Below are 24,377 nucleotides of genomic sequence, written 5' to 3' on the forward strand. Positions count from 1 at the left end.
ATTAAATTATCAGATATTTTATTTAGAAGAATAAGTACTAATTTTGTTTACATTTCTGTGGGTTCCGTACTAAGGCGTATGGCTTTTTGTATCCCCCTCTCCTTTGGTGATACATGGTGATATTCAAAATTAACCCCCCCCCCTCACCCAACATCACATGCGTTTTTAGTTACGTGATAAAACCGTGCTTTTTTCCAAAAAAATTTTAAATGTTTAAATTTTTTAAAAGAATCAATTAAAAATAAATGCACGTGATATCTTACTATATCCCTCCCATCACCACGTGATATTTCGTGATTTTTTGTCGAACCCCCCCTCTCCCTAAAAAAAAACTCACCCCCTAATATTTATTCGTAAGATTACGAAGCAGGGTTTACGCGCTTCGATATTTTATCTCTGAAACAATAACCTTAAAGAAGTTTAATTTTTCAAAAATTTCATTTTTTTTTTCAAAATTTTTAAAATTCTCAAAAAAATTTTTTTCAAAGTTTTCAAAAAAGTATAAAACAATTTTAAAAATTTTAATTTTTGTACCGGAAGTTCCAGCAATTTGCCTTAAGGCACAATGCCATGCACCACTAGTCCTAGTTAGTTTAAACGCATACATGCCTTACTATTGTATTTTTACACCACGTGCATCAAGGTGTAATGGCCGACGACGGCATCGCTGCATAGAACAACACGTTCTAATATCCGAATCCCCGTATCCCTTGTGTGGCGGGCACACGAAGAAACCCGTTAGATTCGAGCAATGCAAAGCTTTCTTGTTCGATTCCAACTCGACAGCTGTTTCGGGCTCACGGTTTGCAACGTGTACGGTGTATACGAACACATCACGGTGTAACGCATTAACTTCAGAACGATAGCGGACGTCGATCTTTTTCGCGAGAATATTAAATCTATATTATCGCTGTTAATTACATTCGGCACTTGTTCGGTGTGAGAAAGCGTGACTAGTGTTACACGAGGTGCGCGGCTGTGTTATAGACAATTCTATAATTTTTTTATTAGAAATGGTTAAGAAACAATATGGGAGATATCAACAGAACGGCAGTGCCGAACCTTTGCCAGAAAGAGGACCAGGTGAATAAAAATACTTGTAACAATCTGTTCGTTTGTTCTAAATAAATTTACACGTGGCGTTTGTTGTGCATCTGTATTTGTTATTACAACTTCATAGAATTCTGAATTTTCTTAACAAAATTATTGTTTTATATAAATTTTGAAGTGATCATTTCATCATATCACATATGGTCATACAATAGTGAAAATATCTATAATTGTTATAGGTTTTCATTGTGCTCTAACCACATGTTTGAACACATGTGCGATATCAAACGTCATTATCTATGTCAAACGTCATCAGTACTGTTACACTTGAATGTTGCTCTCCTGGTTTGAGTTGTACCTTTACGAGTTACATTATGAGTTAATTATCATAGTTGTATTGAGATGCGGTGGTAACTTCGATTAAATATTAATATTTTTTCTTCATACGAGTATAGTAGTTACAAATAGTGTTAGAACGAAATATCGAGTACTGAGTAAATATCGATAATTTGCGATCGATAGTGAGTACTTTTGGTATCGATTTTTTAGCTCGATCTATTTGCCAATATCGATCTTTTTCGTCGATAGTACTCAAAAAGAAGCGACAGCGTAATCTATGAAAACCACTCTACGACCAACTATTAACACCACTCATTGCCAAATGCAAAGCAATAGTCTCTATAGCTGGTCATAATTTTTTCAAAGAAGTGTCAAAAAATGATCCCGAAGGGTCATTAGTCTCAGAATTTATTGCTCAAAAACCCAAAATGAATATGACCACACTAATAAATAAAGATGTTTATTTATTACTCTTATGTAAAATGAAACGGCTTTTTAAAGTACCAATGTGTTTTACAAAAACATATTCAACAATCGATGTATGATTATTTCAAATAATAATACTCATCCATTTCAATATATTAGTATTTTGCGTAAAAAAGAATCGAAATATAATTATTTCAAATAATAATACTCATCTAATAAATAAATTTCTACGCAAAATACTAATATATTGAAAGGTATGAATATTATTATTTGAAATAATTATATTTCGATTGTTTTTTTACGCAAAATACTCATGTATTTTTGAATATCAGCATGCGAACATATGGTTTTGAGTTTCTCGGATCCTTTTAAATTTTAAATCCCATCGGACCGAAGGGATGTTTCTCTACAATAAGTGTCGAAATATTATCTTGACCGTCATTAAACTGAATATTTATTGCTTTCCAAAGAGCTTCATATTGCACTTTTATGTAAACATGTAACGGCTTTTTAAAGTTGCATGCTCGCTAAAATTATTCATATAAAAATATTCAATAATTATAAAATATTATTTTACTTAAAAATATTAAAAATATTATTGTACTTAAAAAGTATTGCTTTTTGAATATAGTATCAGACTATTATATTGTTTTAATCAAAAATACTCAACTATTATAACTTGTCTTTTTTTTTGAAAAATTATAGAATTTGAAATTAGTATTGAAAAATTACTGTTAAAATTTTACAATATTGAAAATGATTCTGATTTAACACATCAGATACATGCAATAGAATTCATTCTAATATTGTGATATGATATTTAATGAGTTTTAGATCTTTCTTGCATATGTTTGATTTTTTATGAAAAGTACTCAAAATTCGATATTGAGTACTATCGATACTTTTGCCACGATATTTTTTTGGAATCGATATTTTGATTAGATACTTTTTAAAGTGCTCAATATCGATCTTTTGCTTCGAATTTTTGTCTTGCTTATTGAAGCATCTTGATTTGTGCAGTTGCTTCATTTTTTAAATGTTCTTATCTATCAAATTCTCAGTTTAGAGTTTTATAACTTGCTTTAAGGTTGATGCATTTCCCTAGAATGACATAAACAAACCGGTTATGTTAAACCTGTTCACATGTTGCACTATATTACAGAATTTACCGAGGTACATGAATAATTTTTATTTTGAATAAAAATTGTTTTACAGGTTTTATCATATGACTATTTTAGAGGATAATATTTTATTTGTTCCTAGCATATATTTACAATTATCCACATATAATAAGGATATTCAGTATATATTTTGGCTTAAAGGTACAATTTGACATATATAAGCATATGTAGGTGCTGAAAAAATGCAAAGTTGCTTTTTTCATTATGAAATATGTTAGTTGACATAATTACATATTAGGTCTAAACTATTTTTTTTAAGTCTTCTGACAGTAACCATCGGTAGCACTGATTTGGTGGGGTAATTAAAACTCTTAAAAATCGGTTGTTTCTAAAGGATTTGTAAACAGATTTAAGAGAGAATGCATTTTAGTACAATATTCATGTATAATTGGTTTCTGTTACTCCTGATATTGACATTGTATTAAAATAATAAATACACTAATATCATACATTCAGTTACCCTTTTCATTCAATTACCATAATATTAGAGAGCCAAATAAGTTTCTAAACTAAATTACTAATTATTCAATAGAAAGTAGCAAAGCAAATATATATTTTTTCTATGAATGAATTATCGAACAAGACGGTATCAAATTTTTATGAGCATGCCGTGATAAAATAGAAAAATACGTCATAGTACATTGTGAATTCTGTTGCGAAGCTTGGTGTTTAATATAGTAAATTTAATATTATATATGTATATATATATATATATATATATATTATATGTGTGTGTATATATATATTAGGGTGGTCCTTAAAATGATCATTTTTGAATTTCCTTGCTTCCAGGGGCTCAAATGGTTCTAAATAGATAAAAAAACAATTCTCTGAAAGTTTTAGCTCCTAATATTAACGTTTAGATAGAGCGCAATTCAAAGTTTTGTATGAAAATAGCATGGAAAATTTTTCAAAAATTTTAAAAATGTTTTTTAGATGTAATTTAGCAAACAAATAAATGAATAAAACTCATTCATTTGTCGCTAAGTTCTACCTAAAACATTTTTTTTTTAAATTTTCAAATTTTTTTCCATGCCCTTTCCATATGAAGTTTGATTGAATTGCGCTCTATCTAAACGTTAATATTAAAAGCTAAATCTTTCAGAGAATTGTTTTTATCAATTTGGAACCATTTGAGCCCCTGAGAGCAAGGAAATTCGAAAATGACCATTTTAAGGACTAACCCACCCTAGTGCATATATAGAAAATATGTTAAATAAAGTTTAACTTTATCACTTAAATGAAATATTCAACATTTAGTCAATTGTAGTAAATATTAAATAATATTAATTTACGGATATTCAATTGATTTTTTTTCTTCTATTTTATGATTATTCATTTACTAAAATGACCATTTTCATTTGTGTGTACTCGGAATCATAAAAAATTAAAATCTTCAGCAGTGGAGTCGATATTTTCTATTTTTATATAGCAGGACTAGTACCCTCAAGGTTATAGGTCAAGTCATAGGTCGATTAAAGCGCATATAATCGTTCTATGAAAAAAATCTTTATCCAACATATTGCAATTTTGTTTTTGAAAGTTATACCCAAATTATTCTTAATTGATAGATATAATTGCAACTTTTTCGTTTGGTTACATTTTTTCTTCACACGATATTATAATTTTATAGATTATTTAAAAGATTTTATTTATTATTTATAGATTTTTTAATTAAAATGATTGACTATAACAACTAGGTCCTTCTATTATTGTCTGTTTGCAAAAAACGTTTTTCTTCTAACCTTATAAACTTGTCGAATCCTATGTCTTCATATATATGCAAAATATCATTTTCTGATTGATAGCATAAATTATGTTGCAAAATATGTTCAAATCCTCCCTGGAACATATAATAATTAATTAAAAAATAATATCGCCAGACAGAGATCCATGACGGTTTTTTGCTGATAAGTCATCACAAGTTACTTAGTTATTTTCAATACGTTTTAATCACAGAAATGGTTGGTGCTCTTACCAATCGTGGTTAAATTAATAAATTAATCAATAAATTTAATTCAATTCTGCTAACCATTTTGGCAGAGTTTTTAAGTTTTACATACTTGTTGGTGACACAAGATGCCTTTAGCCAAGCTCGAAGTATATTCGAAGTATATTATAGAAAGTTTCAAGTCGTTTAGCTTTCGAATTGAGTGTTTGGTACTTCAATCGTCTGAGCAATTGATAGCACATGCTTAACAATGATCCTACTTCTCTATGAAAAAGTTATTTTCGTCTTCCACCTTAAAACACCGACGCAGACGCGACGACCTACAAAACAACGCATTTTCCTAGGACTGGGCGATTCCGGAACTAGTGCTGGACGTCCAGAAGTCGATTAATAAATTACCCCAAATATTTAATATCGTATTATTATTTAGCTATCCACTCGTTTTAAAATCTTCAAACAACATTCACATTTTTGAAACATGTTTTATTTTCAAAATTAAATTTGCATTAGAAATCAAACTCTAATTTCGCAGACATAGTTCTTAGAGAAATATTTTAAATTAATTTTATTTTATTGGTTTTACATTTGTTGTATTTTTTAAATTTCAGAAAAAATAAAAAACAATCAGTATTAGAGTAGAATGATCGTATTAAATTTTCGATAAGTAGTCGTAAGTTTTAAATTAGAAAAGTAGTAGTAGATTGGTAAAATAGTAAAATTAGTAGAGTAGTAAAATTTACTATCGGATCTTTATTTCGTAGTATTGCACAAAAATTGGTCAATTTATTGAAGTTCCTATGAGTCTGTTAATCACGTGATCGATTTTGAAGATTTTTACCTCCCTCTCCGTTGGTAATAATTAATTAGAGCTAAAATTTTAATAAAGTTGGTAATAATTAATTAGAGCCTCCTCCGCAATCTAACATCACGAGTATTTTTGAGACATAATCGTATAAAATTTGGCTTTTTTTTAATTTCTGATATTTTTACATTTAGGCAAAAAATAAATGCACGTGATATGCTAATAGATACCCTGTCTCCCACGTGATATTTCGTGATTTTTTGTAATATTTTTTGGCATCTTCCAGAATAAGTAAACCAAAGCATTTTGTAGGACCTACCTAATTTGCAATAGTCAAAATCGAGTTCACCTATTCACACATATGACAATAGATAATACAAGTAGGTTACATATCTATAGATATGTGACATATTTATATGAACTCTTTATCACAATACAACGAATTACTGTATAAATTTTCACGGTAAAGAATATTCAAATAATTTTCAGTATACTTTTTTTTATTAAAGACTAGCAAACCCGACGAACTCCGTTTCGCCACCAAATGATTTCGTGAGAAAGATGAAGAAATTTTTTGTTTGTTTTATATTTTAAAAAGAAAAATTTGATTTTATTATACAACAGTAACGAATTTATTTTGATTACAAAAATGAAGTGTTTTTTAGTTGAACTTCTCTAAGTAAATGAAAGTGAATCCGCAAATTATCCGTTTCATAGAAGTGATCTTTGGCAAACCACATTTTTTGTTTTTTGGTCTGACGTTAACACAAACAAAGCGGATGGTTTTCCACTTGTGAACAGGCAACGTTTGACTGCCCATGTGAAAAACAATGATTTTCTAAATAATCTATTAGAAATTTATCCCGCAACACTAAGCGATTGGCTTTGCGACTTGTTATTGCAAACGCAAGGCGAACTGGATATTGCAATCGTTTGAAGTCAAACGGAAGACCAGTCAGAATCATTGGTATGTCACCAAATCGCCAGCAATTTTTGATTGAATGGTGAAATTCAGAGCGTGTACATCATTATTCTTTGCGGCAAGAATTGCTCGTTGACTTAACCAAGCATAATTCTGATAATTCTCACTAATGTCATTAATCAAATTTTTAATTACGGTGCGTGAAGTTCCAGCAGCTTGCATTAAGGCATGATGCCATGCACAACTAATTTTCTTAGCTATAAACCTTGCTGATCCCGGACCTTTTCAACAAATGCAAAATTGTCGAAATCGGTTCGTGCGTTATTTCGTCAGGACGGAAAACCGACTTATTTTATATATATAGAAGATAATCTATTTGAAATTATTTAAAACAGTTATTGATTATTTTTATTACTCGAATTTTTAATTACGGTGCGTGAAGTTCCAGCAGCTTGCATTAAGGCACGATGCCATGCACAACTAATTTTTTCAGCTATAAACCTTGCTGAGCCCAAGACCTTTTCAACGAATGCAAAATTGTCGAAATCGGTTCGTGCGTTCTGGAGTTATTTCGTCAGGAAGGAAAACCCGACTTATTTTTATATATATAGAAGATAAAGCTTAAAACAAAAATAAAAATAAATATAAATATAAATAAATAAATTTCTAAACTTAGTATAGTCAACATATTGATCAGTATAGGGTGCCGTTCGTTTTTTTCTGTTTCAATCAGAACTTTATTATAGTCCTATAAGACCAAATTAGGGTTTTAGTGATGTATATCAAAGACTGAAAGAATTATTTCCGCAAGTTTAAAAATGTGTGGTTCGAGTAAAGTATTCTGAAGCATTTTATTACTAGAGTTAAAAATTAACATCATGATCTCATGTATAACTCAGTTTTTAATAACAAGAAATAAGATTTTCATACATTTTATGTATAGCTTAGTTTTTAATAACAAGAAGCAAAATTTTCATAAACTTTGCAAATATCTTATTTTTATTTGCATAATTCATTTTTTGTTGCATCTAGTACCGAGAAATTACATGTTTAGTGATTTATTATTAACTAATTGTAAACCATTAGTTAATAAATTTTTCAAACATTATTGTTGGTGACTCTAACAAATGACATTGAGGATTACTCTTACAAATAAAGAAACGTATAAAATGAATTGTTCCGGCTTACTTTTCAATTCATAATACTAATAATATTTCTAATTTTCACATTTAGAAATGATTCCAAATTAGTGGTTCACATTAGAAATAATTTTCTTCAGAATAAAATCGATTATTTTATAAATATCCTACATGATCTCACCACCATTGCGTATTATTCCACTGAACGGACTATGCGTCATTTCTGCTAGTTGCCACGGCACAGCTAAGTATTCTTACCGGCTGCCAGTTGTATTGAAAACATTGCAAAAAAATATTGAACTTCTTAATACAGTATTTATATTTTTTCAAAGAACTACTATATTTATAATTAGTCCTAGGGCATAGTGTGAAAGAGTGAAAATTGTGATTTGATAGGATCCGGTTTCAATTAAATTTAATTTGATATATTTAATGCAATTAGGATTACTCATCGCTAATTGAAGAAAAAGTGAGTACAATGGATATTTTCTTAACTGTCATATTGAGTTTATTAAAATGTTCATATAACTTCTCATAGCTTAAAATTTGGTAAAGCACATTCTACATTTGACTAAATATATTTTTGTTAGCGATCTAAAGTATTTTATTTAAATATTAGTAATTCTGATTATTTTTATTACATCAACTGTGAACAATAAGTTGTAAACTTATTAAGTAAACAATGCGTTATAAAATGTTATAAAAGTTATAAAAAGCTGTGTTATAATTATTTCTATATTTTGTCAAATGCTGTTGTTTTAACATGGAAGAAACAAATGTTCTATATTATCTTGGTATTGCATTAATTATATTATATGAAAAATATTTATACGATGATGGTAATTCTTAAGACTTTTTTTATATTATAAAAAAAGAGCTGAACTTCGTTATTTTTTGGTGTAAAAAATACGCATTTTATAAATTTTAAACATTGTATGTTTAATCATTTAGTAAAACAATAAGTTATAAACTTATTAAATAAACAATGCATTTTAAAATGCGCGTAACAATCTCATTTTTTCGACGAATGTTCTAGCTGGTATTTCTGGATGATGGTAATTCTTAAGACAATTTATGAAAATATTATAGAAAAAAGAGCTGAACTTTGTCATTTGTTGGGGTAAAAAATACCCATTTTATTAATGTTTAAAAGCTTTAAAAATTGTATATTTAATCATTTATTCACATAATTTCTTTTGTTCATTAAACAGTCATTTGGTCGAAAGTGCTCATAAATGAAATTTCTTAAATTGATGAGATTTTCGTTGAAGCAAGCATGTATGCCAGTGAATGAAACTTTCGAATTTTTAGTTAAATAAGTTTTGACATTTTAACTACTTCAGGGCTCGCCCGTAGGTAAGCGATTAAGAGCGACGGGACTTGTTTCAGAGGTCCAGGGTTCGATACCCACTTCGAGCAGCCTGTTGTCGGGCGACAGTGACAACGATTTTCACTTGGTAATATAGATAGCAATGTTTCCAAGTGAAAATAGCCTTTACCCGGCATTGCTGCACCAATAAAAATACTCGCCCTATTACAGAAATTGTAATAATAATACATCATACAGAGATGTGACAATTGGGTTGCCATCTGTTCAAATAGACTAGTATTAGGTCAAAATCAGCACAACAGCTTATAGGACTATTATATTCTGCTTGCTGTTAAAGAATAATAATAATAAAAAAAATCTACATTAGGTCTTAGTACTAACTACTAACGTACACGAAAGTTTGCTTAGTTTTGTAAAGTTTGCATTATTCTTTTTACTATCTAGGATGCGGTACACAAAATCTTCAACACAGTTTACCTATCTACACAAAATTTTTGAGTCTATGGAATTGTTGCTAAAGATATAATTGATATTTTACTATTTATATTTAAACGTTCTAAACGAAAAAAAAAATAATTGAAATAATTTTCGAACATTTTTTTAAACTGGTTATTTTTCTACCTGTTCTTAAAATGTTTATTGAAAAGAGGCAGCAATTTGATTGAAGCACACTATATGGGTACATTAGTTAGTTTCTGTGTATGTGTAAAAATTCTAAAAAAATTGAGCCTTATCATATATTATCTGTTACGAGATCTTTTTTTTATTAATACTTTGAATGACAATTTGACTTAATACTATATAAATATTAGTAGGTTCTACTGATGGCAATCCAAACAGTTGTCCTACCTCTGTGATGAATTATTATTACAATTTCCGAAATAGAGCGAATATTTATGCAGCTGAATATAATGCCGGATCAGGGCTATATTCACTTAGAAACTTTTTATCTATATTTCCAAGTGAAAACTGTTGTCACTACTGCTTGACATCAGACTGATGCGGGATCGAACCCAGGACCTCTGATTCAGATCGATTCGTTTTAGCCACTTACCTACGAACAGGTCTAACTATGAGAATTAAGTAAAAGTAATCGAATGCTTCTAAGCTTCATAACTCTGGCGTATCTCTCTGAATGAATGTTTTCAATTGTATAGTGTTTTAATTAAAGACTTTCGTAAGGTTAATCTTTAGAAATATTTTGAGATGCGTTTTCACCAGTTCTTTTTGTATTATCAGTATTTGATTTTCATTCATTATAAATGCTTAAGGGGGTTGTTCGGTTTTTTGAGATTTTTCGATATTTCGAAAGCTAAAAACCTTAGAATTATTTAAAAAAAATCATCTAAATATCTATTTTTTTAACGAAGTTATAATTATTTATATATCTCTATATGTAGGATCCTCAGAAACCGTTTATTTCATGTTTTTAGCAGCTGCTCTCTTTTTCATTATAATACCTCATGCACGTGACCTTTTTAATATGTCAGAATTCTTTGAACACCGTTGTGTATATATAGTACATTAAATTAAATGGTGTATTTAGTACATTATATTAAAAACTTTAAATACGTTTTTCTCAAATTAACTTTTTTCAATGCGGTGCCACAAATTAAAAAAAAACTACAAGTCGGATCGAATTGCATTTTTTTTAATTTGTTCACCACTGCAATACCTAGTCCCCCTACCTCAAACATTAATTAAATTAAACTTCATAACATTACGCAAAAAATTCTTGCGAAGCTTCTCGTCCCAAAAAAGGCACTTTTTAACACTTTTTTTTAAATAGCTGCCATTTTTTCCTTTCTTTCTTTTTTTCTTTCATTTTGATAGGGGGACTGGATTCAAACTTCTTCTTCAACGTAGTTTTTTTTTTCTTGTTTCAGGCGATGCGCAACAGATTTATCTGTGGCACCGCAAAAAAGATCGATTTTGCAATGCCCACTTTGGCGCCCCCTGCTAAAAAAATGACGGCGAAAAAAAAAAAAAAATTCTTAATATTCTATGATCTTGTAATTTTTGTTTAAAAAAAACGCATGTCTCTATGATACATACATTTCGAAAAGAACAAAAACAAATACTTTTAATTTTTTGTAACAAAAAAAACGAACAACCCCCTTAATTATTGAAAATTAATTATGGAATGAAACGTACTTCAAAATGTATTTTGCAGATTTTACAAATTGCGCATTTCTGATATGTGTGTGATATGTACACAAGTCATAACCTCTCTCCGTATCTCTCCGTTGCTGATTCAGTAGCATTTATACTAATATGCGTTTACGTGGCCTTCGTTAGTGACAGAATTATTTTGATGCATCGTCAATGTTTTCGCCGAGTCAGGAATAAAATCATTTCTTTTTACTGAAAAATTGCGCACTTTGCATTATTTCTGTTCATTTTTATTTTTTTAATAATCCAAATTTATACGAGTTGTTGGCGGCATGAAAGACTGTTATCTTGCCAAGTGTATTTTGGTAAAATTCAATGTGTCTACATTATTTCGAGAGTATTTGAAAAATAACAATATTTGAAATATTGTTGAGCCTTCATTATTACTATTCTTGGCCGTGAAAAAGAAATAAAATCATCTCTACGCATAGATGGTAATTCAGTTTTTGGGAGAACAGAACGTCCGATTTGAATGATTCGAAAACCATTTTATTAGTATTGATGAATCGAAGAATTGATTAAATTTTTGGGTAGGCAGGTGCAGCTGTTTTGGGATCCCAATAAAAAAGGAAAAAAAGCCATTTGGCGGTCAAAAATGATCATTAGACATATCCACATCAAATTATCAGATATTTTATTGTGGGCTGTTTATTGTTGACCAATGTTTATCCGTTAGACTGCGACGCGACGCTTACGCGCTTCGATATTTCGTCTTTAAAACAAAGGGTTTGGGCGCATTGCCATACAGAATCGGCCCCACCCTGGTATTTAAATAATTTATACGCCATTTTATAGGTCTAAATGATAAAAACAAATATACCAATTTTCAACTTTGTACCTCATCTTATGGCCGAGATATCATTGAAAATATGCCAAAGTGGCCCCTTCTTTCAAACTCGCTTTTTCGCGTAACCATAAAAGATATCGAAAATATGTTTACGGGATTCTATTCACATTGGCTCAGACCACATTTTGTAGAACAATCGATGCCAAAAAATTGTTTATTATTAGCTGAAAAAGACAAAATAATTTTTCAATTGGTGTTTTCGTGCAGTGCGTTTAGTTGGACCACTTTCTAATTAGCGTTATTCGAAAGCCTAATGTTTCTTCTTTAAGTACTGCAAATATTGTTCAAATCAATTTGGTGGAACACATTGGAAAATTGAAAAAACCGGAGCCAGTACACCCGCGCATAACGCTAATAGTACCCTGCAATTGCATAGAGTTCGTTCGGACGCAAAGCAGTGCGCGATGCCCCCTTCAGAAATTCTGAATGCGAAAATATTTATTTTATAGTTATATGTATAAACTCACGAAGTTTGAAATTTTTAGACATTATTATTAATCAAATTAATACTATATTAATTAAATGCCTAAAACTAGCGGTGTATCGTGCCTTAAAGCAAATTGCTGGAAATTTCGGTGTTGTAATGAAATAATTCGAAAAATGATTGAATGCTTTCAAATATATTATTATAAATACTGTAACTTTTATCATTGGAAAAAGTATTTCTAAGAATTGCATAAACTGAATGGCAAAGTTAAAATTATTTATTCGATTCGAATTATTTTCGATATTAAAAAAGAGAGTTAACAAAAAAATTTTTTTTTGTGATGAAAATGATTCGAAAAAGCAAAAGCTTTTTTGAATCATTTAAATCGGATTTTTCGTTTCTTTAAAAACTCGGTTTCTATCTCTGCTTCGTATCTCCGACCTGTCTTTGTGAAAAACTAATCAGAACGTCTCCCCATCAGTAGGAATCAAATGTTCCTTGAATTATTCAAGAAATCGTGAATGAAAAATTTTATCACATTCATACACGAAATACAACACGAATACACAGACACACATATTAATTTTTTCTGTATTTCTAAATGTTCTGAAACCTTCGAAACGTGAAGATGTGCAAACAATTTCGATTGCGACTTTTGAACGATTACAATAACTTACCCTACGGAAAGTTAAAAATATACACTGAAATTAAATTCATTTAAATCGTCACTATATTATAAGTAAATGCAAATTAGCTTATACAAAATTAGTTAAAAAAACACGATCTTTCGCATAAACCACACAAAAAATAGAAATATTATATAAATAATATAATTTTCGAAATAATTTAATAAATGCATTTTATATACTTTCAGTAATAATTTTTGTAAATTACTGAAGTACTATATAAAAAAACTTCTACATCAAATGACGTATAATTTAAAAGAACTTTAAATAATAATAACGCAAAAAATTCTGATAGCCATTTCATATTCTTTTTAGAATTGTAGTACTGATAAAGATTGGTCGCATTAAGGGCTTTATTATCACAATGTTACAACTATCATTAAAAAAAAAGTTTCTTGGATTTGTTGAAACTACAATGTTACATTATATCATTACTTTATATGTATACATATAACTATAAAATAAATATTTTCGCATTCAGAATTTCTGAAGAATCGTTTCGGGGGCAACGCCCACTGCTTTGCGTCCGAACGAACTCTATGCACTTGCAGGGTACTATTAGCGTTATGCGCGGGTGTACTGGCTCCGGTTTTTTCAATTTTCCAATGTGTTCCACCAAATTGATTTGAACAATATTTGCAGTACTTAAAGAAGAAACATTAGGCTTTCGAATAACGCTAATTAGAAAGTGGTCCAACTAAACGCACTGCACGAAAACACCAATTGAAAAATTATTTTGTCTTTTTCAGCTAATAATAAACAATTTTTTGGCATCGATTGTTCTACATAATGTGGTCTGAGCCAATGTGAATAGAATCCCGTAAACATATTTTCGATATCTTTTATGGTTACGCGAAAAAGTGAGTTTGAAAGAAGGGGCCACTTTGGCATATTTTCAATGATATCTCGGCCATAAGATGATATACAAAGTTGAAAATTGGTATATTTGTTTTTATCATTTAGACCTATAAAATGGCGTATAAATTATTTAAATACCAGGGTGGGGCCGATTCTGTATGGCAAGGCGCCCATACCCTTTGCACCGTGATTGCTTTGAAGAAGAAAGTTATAAGTTTTCAAAAAATTTCAAGGCAAAAAATTCAAATTTTTCAAAAAAAAATTTTTTTTTCAAAATTTTCAAACGGTATAGTTTTAATAATTTGGTAAGGAATCCAGCAATTTGTCACTAGTTATTAACTTCCCGTAGGGTAAGTTATAGTAATCGCAAAAAAATCGAAAATGAAAATTTTTATATATCTTTACGTTTCAGAGGTTTCTGAACATTTTGGCATACCTTAGAAAAAATGGATGTATGTGTGTGTGTGTGTGTGTGTGTATGTGTGTGTGTATGTGTGTGTATGTATGTATGTGTGTGTATGTATGTGCGGATACAAATTTTCGTCGACGATTTCGGGAACACGGATCAACCGATTTGAATAATTCAAAAAACATTCGATCCGTATTGATAAGGAGACGTGCTGATTAGTTTTTGGCAAAGGCAGGTCAAGCCGTTCCGAAGATACGGGGCAAAAAGTTCCGAAAACGGTAACTCAGTTTTTAAGAGAACGGAGCGTCCGATTTGAATAATTCAAAAAACATTTTATTTGTATTGACAAGATGAAGAATTGATACAACTTTCATAAAGGTAGGTCCAGCGGTTTCGGAGATATAGAGAAAAAGTAAAAAAATGAGCCATTTGGCGGTCAAAAATGATCATTAGACATATGCACATCAAATTATCAGATATTTTATAGAGATTTTAACAATAAGTATACATTTTGTTAACATTCCTATGGGTTCCGTACCAATGCTTATGCGTTAGACAGCGACGCGGCGCTTACGCGCTTTATATTTTGTCCCTATGTAGTTAAAGCAGTACGATTGCTTTGAAAAAAAAGTTCAGATCTTCCACAATATGTCAAAATAAAGAAAAAAAATTTTTTTTTTTTGAAAAAAATTTTTTTTTAAAAATTTTTTTTTTCAAAAAAAACTAATTTTTTGTCCAATTTATAGTTTCTCAAAAATCTTATTTTTTCAAAGTAATTTTTTTTCAAAAATGTTAATCGTTTTTAAAAAAAATAAAAATTTTTGGTACGGGAAGTTCCAGCAATTTGCCTTAAGGCACGATGCCCTAATTGCCTTAAGACAGAATTCCACTTACAGCTAGTTCTCTTTTTATTAAAGTGAACAAACATGGTTTCTATTGCTAATTAATTCAAATACATTTGATATAAGAGAGAAAAAAAGCAAGTTATTGGAGGCTATATTTTGAGTTTAGTTCTAAAATGCACTTGTAATTATTTAATGCAATCAAATAATGTTTTATGAGTATAATTGGAAGTGCATTCATATTTCTAATAAATTCATGAACTTTCTTTCGAATCGTTTTATCCAATAGTTAAATTTATTTTGATCAATGACGTATTTGTATGGTCACGAAGAATGCTGCCCACATCCCCAATCTAGTAATGAATACTAATTTATTAGTCACTTCAAAGAATATGTGTTATGAATATAATTTCTTCTATAAATAGAGGTACCACGCAATGAACGATAAACGATCGATGTTATCGAAGGAATTACTGACTAGCCACGTCTAACAATGGTTAACTTTACTATGTTCATAGTAACATTGATAAAATTATAATCCATGTTTGATAAGATAAGAAAATTATAATAGAGTTCAGGAATGAATACTGTATTTCCGAATGTAAATGAGGTATTAAGGTTATTATTTTTTTATCTCATTACATACATTGCTTCTTTATTTTATAATTTAAGATTTGAAGAACTAACAAGTTTTTAACAATTTTTTTTTGTATGAGAATTGTTCCGGATCCTCTTAAAGCCTGGTTTTCTAAGTCGGGTCCGAAGTTGTTTTAGTAATAATTCAGCAAGTAAAAGTAAAATTAATTAAACTCGTATCGGCTTCCAATCGAAATGAATTAAAGCATTCAAATAGCTCAATATACCATTATCACAGATTTTCGATAACATGTCAAATACTTCATAATTATTATTAATAATAGTTCGAATTTTCCTTGGATGGATCGATTACTCTATGTTCTCGTAGAAAAAAATATTTAGGAAGTTATTACTAACAATTGTAACGTCACATTTTAGTACTATTATTGTATCTTATATAATGCATATTTTCAAAAAATTTCATATCCACTGATAAGATTTTTGTGACGAAAACAAATGGAGTAGTAGAGACGCTTTTTTCTATAGTCGTACATTCATTCTCGTCTAGAAGCATGAATTTTATGCAATTTTTGAATAAGTACCGAATAAAGGCAATCTACATTTTTACTATCCATTGTTTATAAGCTAATAATTAATGTTGTAAGAATTCAGAAAAAAATTGAATAAAAAAAAATTAAAAAAATAATTTTAGAAGGTGATGGAGTTTTGGGGTCTAAAAAAATTTGCATATGACCATACTTTAGATTTTAACCCTTCAAACAATTCCATTATAAAAATATATTAATCTACAAAAATGTCGCATTAGTATCAACCACCAAGTGTTTTGAAAAAAAAAATTAAACCTTCTTATTATTCTCGAATTTTTTAAACATAGTAAAAATTGATTCCATTTTCGATGCATCATACTGATAAGTCTATCAAGAAGACTCCGTAAAAGTTTAAACTAAATCGTTTCATTATAAGTTGAGAAATCGTGGGTATTGTATTGAAAAAGACAATTTCGAGGAATACGCGTTTAATGTTTCCTAGGAGAAGGAAACAGAGGAGGATCATCGTGATCAAATAGCTATATTTCCGAAAATAATTTTAATTTCGAAAAATTCTCTTGTACACATTTTTGAATAGTTAAACTTAGAAAATATATAAAAAGGGTTTTTAACTTCCATGAGAAATCGCAAAAAAAATCGAAAATGAAAATTTTTATATATCTTTACGTTTCAAAGGTTTCTGAATATTTTGGCATACCTGGCAGAAAAAATTGACGTGTGTGTGTGCGGATACAAATTTTCATCGACGATTTCGGGAAAACCGATCAACCGATTTGACTAATTCAAAAAACATTCGATTCGTATTGGTAAGGAGACGTGCTTTAGTGGATTAGTTTTTGGCGAAAGCAGGTCTGGCCGTTCTGAAGATACGGGGCAAAAAGTGCCAAAACGGTAACTCAGTTTTTAAGAGAACGGAGCGTCCGATTTTAATAATTTTACTTGTATTGACAAGATGAAAAACTGATTAAATTTTTGGGAAGGCAGATCCATGGATTCTCAATAAAAATAAGTTAAAAAAATGTCATTTGGCGGTCAAAAATGTTAATTGGACATATGCACGTTAAGTTGTCAGATATTTTATAGAGATTTTAATGTGTACACATTTTGTGTAAATTTTTTTGGGTTCCGTACCAAGATTTTTAATTACGGTACGAAAAGTTCCAGCAATTTGCCTTAAGGCACGATGCCATGCACCCCGCTAGATTTTTTAAATTTCTGAACTAGAATATCACCTTAACACACACATGAATATTTACATATACATACATAAAATATAATGTAATTGGATATAATTTAGAATTTAGTTGTCTAATCGTTATATATTCTGACCCTAATCTTTCCTTTACAGTGGAATCGCTGATTTACTGGCGTTGTCCGCGTAAGTCTGGCATCGTATTCGGCGTGTCCCTCGCCCTGCTGCTGGCGTTATCATGCTTCTCCCTAATCAGCGTGTTGGCGTACGCTTCCCTCACAGCCGTCTGCGGCTGCATGGCCTTCCGTATCTATCGCAACGTATTGCAAGCTGTTCAGAAGACGTCTGATGGCCATCCTTTCAAGTAAGTTTTATTATCATGAATTATAAGTATTGTAATATTTATATATGAATATAAACGATAGTAAATATTTGAGCAGGTGTTCAAAGCTAAACCTGTGATTTAAATGCTTTTATTTCTCAACAAAAACGTGATAACCATCATAATTCGGCATACGCTTAAAATTAAATGAATCAATTCCAGGTAGTAGCAAAAAATTCTTAATCGAGTTTAAAAAAGTTTCAACTAAAAGAGTTGAAATTTTGATACAAAAATATATTTTAGATTTTATACAATCCTGATTTCATTTGTTATTACAATAGTAGGTATGATCTATTTTGTGAGAAATTGATATAAGTTTCTGTAAAAATATGGTTGTTCTTATAATTATTAATTAGAAATTTTATTCATTTTTGTCTATTTTAAGCATGAGTTGGTCGTGGATTTTTGAATGGGCTTAAAAAGGGAAACATGAATTTTTCTATCAATTTTTATACGTTAATAAATGTTTTAAAATTATATGTTTTTAAATGTTTTAGAAATACAGAAAAAATTGAAAATTAAGAACAGTCAAAGAGTTTTAGTTTCAGCATGTTTTATGTATCTATATATTTCATAGGTGTTCTTTTTTTCTTAATTCGCCTTGTTCTTAGATTGAAAACCCCAATTTTCTAATCCCTTTGAATTTAAAATCCCATATCTAAAGAATTCATTTTGTATTTCCGTTTTTAATTTAAAAGTGCTTGTTAAAAGATTAACAATAAATTGAAAAATAATTATAAAACGAAAGTCGAGAAGTCCACAACTTCGATTTACACATATTTCAGCCATTAAATTTTATAGTAAGCAAGATTTCATAAAAGTCTTATCCTGTAAAAGCTTTAAATAAAGTGTAAGCAAACTTTTTAACTCATGGGGCGTATTTAAATTCAAAAATCAAGAATTCCACAAATTTCAATATACACATGTTACAGCCATTAAATTTTATGTTAAGCAAGATTTTATAAAAATCTAATCCTGAAAAATCTCTAAATTATGAATGAGCAACCTATTTGTCTTACTGGCTGCACTATATTGCAAAATTTTGTGGCGACCGCACTTATTAATAATTTACAATTCTTAATATATACTAATAAACATAACATATGAATAAAAAATTAAATAAGTAGATATTTCATAAGGAATGCAACAAGAAAAGAATACATTATATTATGGTGGGAGCGAGTTGTTAAAATAAATAAAATTCTATTTTAGCGGGGCGCGGATTGCTGATCCTTGCTCGTGATATATGCTTTTATAGAAATTTCACATAATTATATTCATACAAGTTGTTAAAATCGTATTAAGTACCTACTCATTGAACGATTAACGAGCCCTTAATTTATTAGTTCAATAAGGTCAACAAAATAATGTTGCATATAGTGCAGTAAACGGAGCGTTTTAGGTCTGAATTTTTTTACTGTGCTCCAAATTGAATGAAATTTTGGAATTATGATCATCTTACTTTCAAGTTTAAAAGTGAAAACAATTCGGGTTGCGCCATCACCTCCCGGGGGGGTGACACTCCTTCTAAATTGTGTAATTACATTTTTTCAAAATAACGTCGGAAGTCGATAGAAGAACTAATTATAAGAAAAAAATGTCTTATATAGTTTTTCAGAAAAACTAATACTTTTCAAGTTACTGGCCACTGAAGATTCATATATTTTTGGCGTTTTTCTTCGTTTTTTTGCAAATATCTGCTAAAATATACGTTTTAACGAAAATCATGTAATGAACAAAATAATATCAATAAAAATCTTAATAAATCGGTATTACATAAAGTGTTCTAGGAAAAATATTAAGCAAGATTTGAAAGAGCAAAGTCGTTTTTTATTTCGTTCAAGATTTAATTGTTGTATTTAAGGCCATCTAGTGTCGAGGTTTTACATTTTATGCATTTCGGTGAAATTGGGTTTTATAGTACTCAACATTAGCTTTAAAATGAGTGCTGTTACAAGTTTTTTGCGTGTAAAATTAATGAGCTATCATGCAAATAAGAAGCATATACGAAGTTTTTTTCTTTTAAATCATATGGTTTAATGAGCGCCATTTCCACCAGAATTAAAGTAATTCACTTTCCATCTAGAATTGACTTCATTATAGACATCTTGATGGATTCTAGCAGATTCACTACTTTATTACAAACTATTTTCAGAAAACTCACGATTTTATAAAAACTTTATTTTCCAATTTGCGCGGCCGCGCAGTCTTTAAACATTCATAACTCTGTCAATTTTTGTGTGAAAGAAAAATAATAAGAAACAATAATAAGCCAGAAAGATTCCCTTGATTTTTATCTATATGCTTTTATACGTATCTTTTATTCTTTTTGAGATATAATGAAAATAATTTCGATTTTTAAAAAAATTGGAAAAAAAAGTTTTTATAAAATTGTGAGTTTTTTGAAAATAGTTTGTACTAAAGTAGTGAATCTGCTAGAATCCATCAAGATGTCTATAATGAAGTCAATTCTAGATGGAATATGAATAACTTTAATTCTGGTGGAAATGGCGCTCATTAAACCATATGATTTAAAAGAAAAAAACTTCGTATATGCTTCTTATTTGCATGATAGCTCATTCATTTTACACGCAAAAAACTTGTAACAGCAATCATTTTAAAGCTAATGTTGAGTACTATAAAACCCAATTTCACCGAAATGCATAAAATGTAAAACCTCGACACTAGATGGCTTTAAATACAACAATTAAATCTTGAACGAAATAAAAAACGACTTTGCTCCTTCAAATCTTGCTTAATATTTTTCCTAGAACACTTTATGTAATACCGATTTATTAAGATTTTTATTGATATTATTTTGTTCATTACATGATTTTCGTTAAAACGTATATTTTAGCAGATACTTGCAAAAAAACGAAGAAAAACGCCAAAAATATATGAATCTTCAGTGGCCAGTAACTTGAAAAGTATTAGTTTTTCTGAAAAACTATATAAGACATTTTTTTCTTATAATTAGTTCTTCTATCGATTTCCGACGTTATTTTGAAAAAATGTAATTGCACAATTTAGAAGGGGTGTCAGCCCCCCGGGGGGTGATGGCGCAACCCGAATTGTTTTCACTTTTGAACTTGAGGGTAAAATGATCCTAATTCCAAAATTTCATTCAATTCGGAGCACAGTAAAAAAATTCAGAGGTTATACCCTTTTTTCCTCTCCGTTTACTGCACGCTGGCTGTGCGGCATATGTTTTTCATTGCACTTTTTACAGCTGAGCACGAATCTGAAGTCAAAATTGGGTGTCAAATGGCAATAAATTAAAATTTTTTTTTAAAAAATGACAAAATCTCCGATCTCGTAAATCTAGATCGTAAATTAATAACTAAATTGGAAAACATACCTACCGCACACTCAATACAGACAACTTTTCTTATGTTGACCTGTGGAATCAATGGCATAAAATAATGATTTACCTTAAAAATAGTTGCTATTACTTGGTTATTAATTGTAATAACCCTTACTTGTTACTTAATATTGATGTTTTCCTATTTACAGGGAGCTGTTGGAAACAGATGTCAGTGTGTCCCAAGAAAAAGCCCAACAGGTTGCCACAGTTGCCGTCACCCACCTGAACGCTGCAGTATCTGAGCTTCGTCGTCTCTTCCTGGTTGAAGATTTGGTCGACTCAACTAAATTCATTGTTCTTCTTTGGTGCCTCACATATTTGGGTGCTTGGTTCAACGGAATGACTTTAATCATTATTGGTATGAAAGCTTTTTAAACTTGGCATATATGTATTAACATGGGTCACAAATGTGATAAATAACTTGTACTATATAATTTTCATGAATTCATATTTTCAATAATTAAATAAATCTTGTCAATTTAGCTAGAAAACTCATTTGTCTTACCATTATTGTAAATGACGATATTTCATTAATTTTTTGTTTTAGCATTTGTTGCGCTCTTCACTCTGCCCAAAGTTTATGAAACTAACAAAACACAAATCGATGCCAATCTCGATGTCGTTCGAAGCAAGTTACAAGAAATTACTTCCAAGTAAGTCTTACAAAATTTTTCTATTCAAAACTTCAAAATACATAAGTTTTCTATGTATCTGATTTTATATTTTAATTCTAGGGTAAAAGCAGCTGTACCAATTGGAAAGAAAGCTGAAAGTGATAAAGATAAATAAGCACAAAAAATTATATTTATATAATAATGTGGATATTTAATTGTATAGCGATATACATAACTCTTCAAACATAACCACACCCTTTTTAACAATAATTAAATCAACTAAATATGAAATATATATTATATATGTTCGATTGTTTGGACATATCGAAAGCTATATGTGAATATTGCAAATCGAATTGATTTGTAGTATATATGGAATCAATTTTTTTTCATGATGAACCAATTACGATAGATTTATAGAAAGCCTTTTTATTTTAAATATTTACATTTGACACTAAAAATAGGTATCTTATAAAAAAATTTCATTTAATACATATAATATGTACTCATATATAATATTTATTATACATTCTTTTAAGAAATATGTTAAAGTTTTGTAAATATTACTTTTTAGTATTAGTTTCTATTTCAAAATTTGTTTGGTTGTAATTATTTTTTGTAATTGTCGTAAATTTTATTTTTAAATTAGTATGCAATTTCTCATCCCTTGTCATTAAGAATAATATATTAAAATAATGTATTGTTAAAAGTAATGTTATGAATTTTAACTTATCGTCATCAATACAAGTTATCATTAAATATCTATATAGTAGTTTATATTTTTGTAGTTTTATTTTCATTACAAACTAAATTCATTCATCATAATTCATGTCAAAGTTGTAAAATATATTTAACGTAAAAACTAAGTTTCAATATTGAAACTTTGATCTGTGGTGTGTTTTTGGTGCTTCTATTATTTGCTGCCTTTTCGATAAATTTTGAATTGTGATTTGTATGTTTATTTTAATAGCAATTCACAAATTCTATGTGTTGTTTGAGCTTCTTTAAAACTTCTAAATAACGTTATAATTAGTAATAGATTTATAATAGTTGCATATTTAATATATGGCACCATGTCAATGTTTTACACAATCACTGATTTATTATCTATTAAAAGAAAATGAAATTTAATTTGCATTCACTTGCAGAATAAATTTATTATCACATAGATTAAGAAATGAAATATATTAGGGTACATGTGAGTAATTTATAACTTTCATAGAAGCACTTACATCGGTTTTGGGATGTTTTAGTTGCAAATATATTTATTTATAGATAGTTAATATAAATGGTGAAACTGATTATTGATCAAAACATAATAAATTAATCGGTAGTAATCATAAAGCTAATATCCCCGTACTATTGCAGAGTGATTTGTGATTGTTGAGTTGGAGAACTTACATAAACATCACTGTCACTCAATACTATTTAATAACTTTTTGCATGTAACTAATAAGTAATTCATAATAACATTTGGAGCTGATCAATTTGACTTAATGAGTTAGTATTATATCGATTAAACATTTGTACAACTTTTGTATAAAAGCAAATATTCATTAACTTTGAAGCTTCAGTTTTAAACATGATTTAATTTCATAAATATGTTAACATGTAAATTAACTCATTAATTCATTGATTGAAACAAAGGTTATTTATCTTTGATAAGGTGTAATGAAGCATATAAATGAAAATAATAGATATTAATATTTATCATTATAAATTTAAAATTCATAGGTATTATGCTTTGTATACAATTTATTAAATAATTTTCAAAACGTGCTTATAATTAATCGTGTTATTTTATTATTAATGCTAACCCATCCTGTTCATAGATATTAATATTGGGAAATTAATCCTTACATTCATCATTACATTAATGTATCAAGATTTTCACACATGAATCTTAGATTATGAAGAAAAACTCACTCTCATTATATTGAAAATACAATTGTAATATAAGAATGCAGATAGAAAACAGATTCAAAACTTTTCGATTTCAGTCATTCATAAAATAATAAGTTTTAATCATGCAATTTAGTAATTTAGTAATTTAGTATTAGTTTTAGTATTTTTGAAGACAAATCTAATGCAATGATAAATGAGCACACAAAAAATTGCAATGGTAAATGTGGTTACAAAAAAGGTAAACTAAACATGCAAGAAAATTACATTTTACTTATTTTCAAGAAGTTTTTTTACCAAAATTTTATATATTTTTATAATATTCTGCAATATTGGTTCCGCAGATAAAAGAATAATAGTTTTATTGAAAAATAGATAAAATTGCAATATAAAAATG

General features: G+C 29.1%; 1 protein-coding gene across 2 annotated transcripts; it reads left to right on the forward strand.

Moving 5' to 3' along the window:
- The first annotated feature begins 974 nt into the window (after window positions 1-974).
- Window positions 975-22,630, forward strand: LOC113365845 (reticulon-1-A-like). Of its 2 annotated transcripts, none has more exons than XM_026607389.1 (5): window positions 975-1,083; window positions 17,875-18,082; window positions 21,614-21,822; window positions 22,012-22,117; window positions 22,199-22,630. In XM_026607389.1, exons 1-5 carry the CDS (start codon window positions 1,014-1,016, stop codon window positions 22,251-22,253), a joined length of 648 nt encoding a protein of 215 aa, XP_026463174.1. In that variant the 5' UTR covers window positions 975-1,013; the 3' UTR covers window positions 22,254-22,630. The 2 variants fall into 2 exon arrangements, with proteins under 2 accessions (XP_026463174.1, XP_026463175.1); XM_026607390.1 differs by lacking the exon at window positions 975-1,083 and adding an exon at window positions 8,259-8,279.
- Window positions 22,631-24,377: the final 1,747 nt, after the last annotated feature.

The sequence above is a fragment of the Ctenocephalides felis genome, unplaced genomic scaffold (assembly GCF_003426905.1).
Source record: "Ctenocephalides felis isolate EL2017-DRISC unplaced genomic scaffold, ASM342690v1 CF-g0.4_SCAFFOLD_01170, whole genome shotgun sequence".
NCBI classification, from domain to species: Eukaryota; Metazoa; Arthropoda; class Insecta; order Siphonaptera; family Pulicidae; genus Ctenocephalides; species Ctenocephalides felis.

Excerpts from the sequence above, each read along its gene's own strand:
- LOC113365845 (XM_026607389.1), top strand. The coding sequence starts at position 1,014 with ATGGTTAAGAAACAATATGGGAGATATCAACAGAACGGCAGTGCCGAA. Across the intron at positions 1,084-17,874 it reads TTTGCCAGAAAGAGGACCAG|TGGAATCGCTGATTTACTGG; the intron begins GTGAATAAAAAT and ends TTTCCTTTACAG. Across the intron at positions 18,083-21,613 it reads TCTGATGGCCATCCTTTCAA|GGAGCTGTTGGAAACAGATG; the intron begins GTAAGTTTTATT and ends TCCTATTTACAG.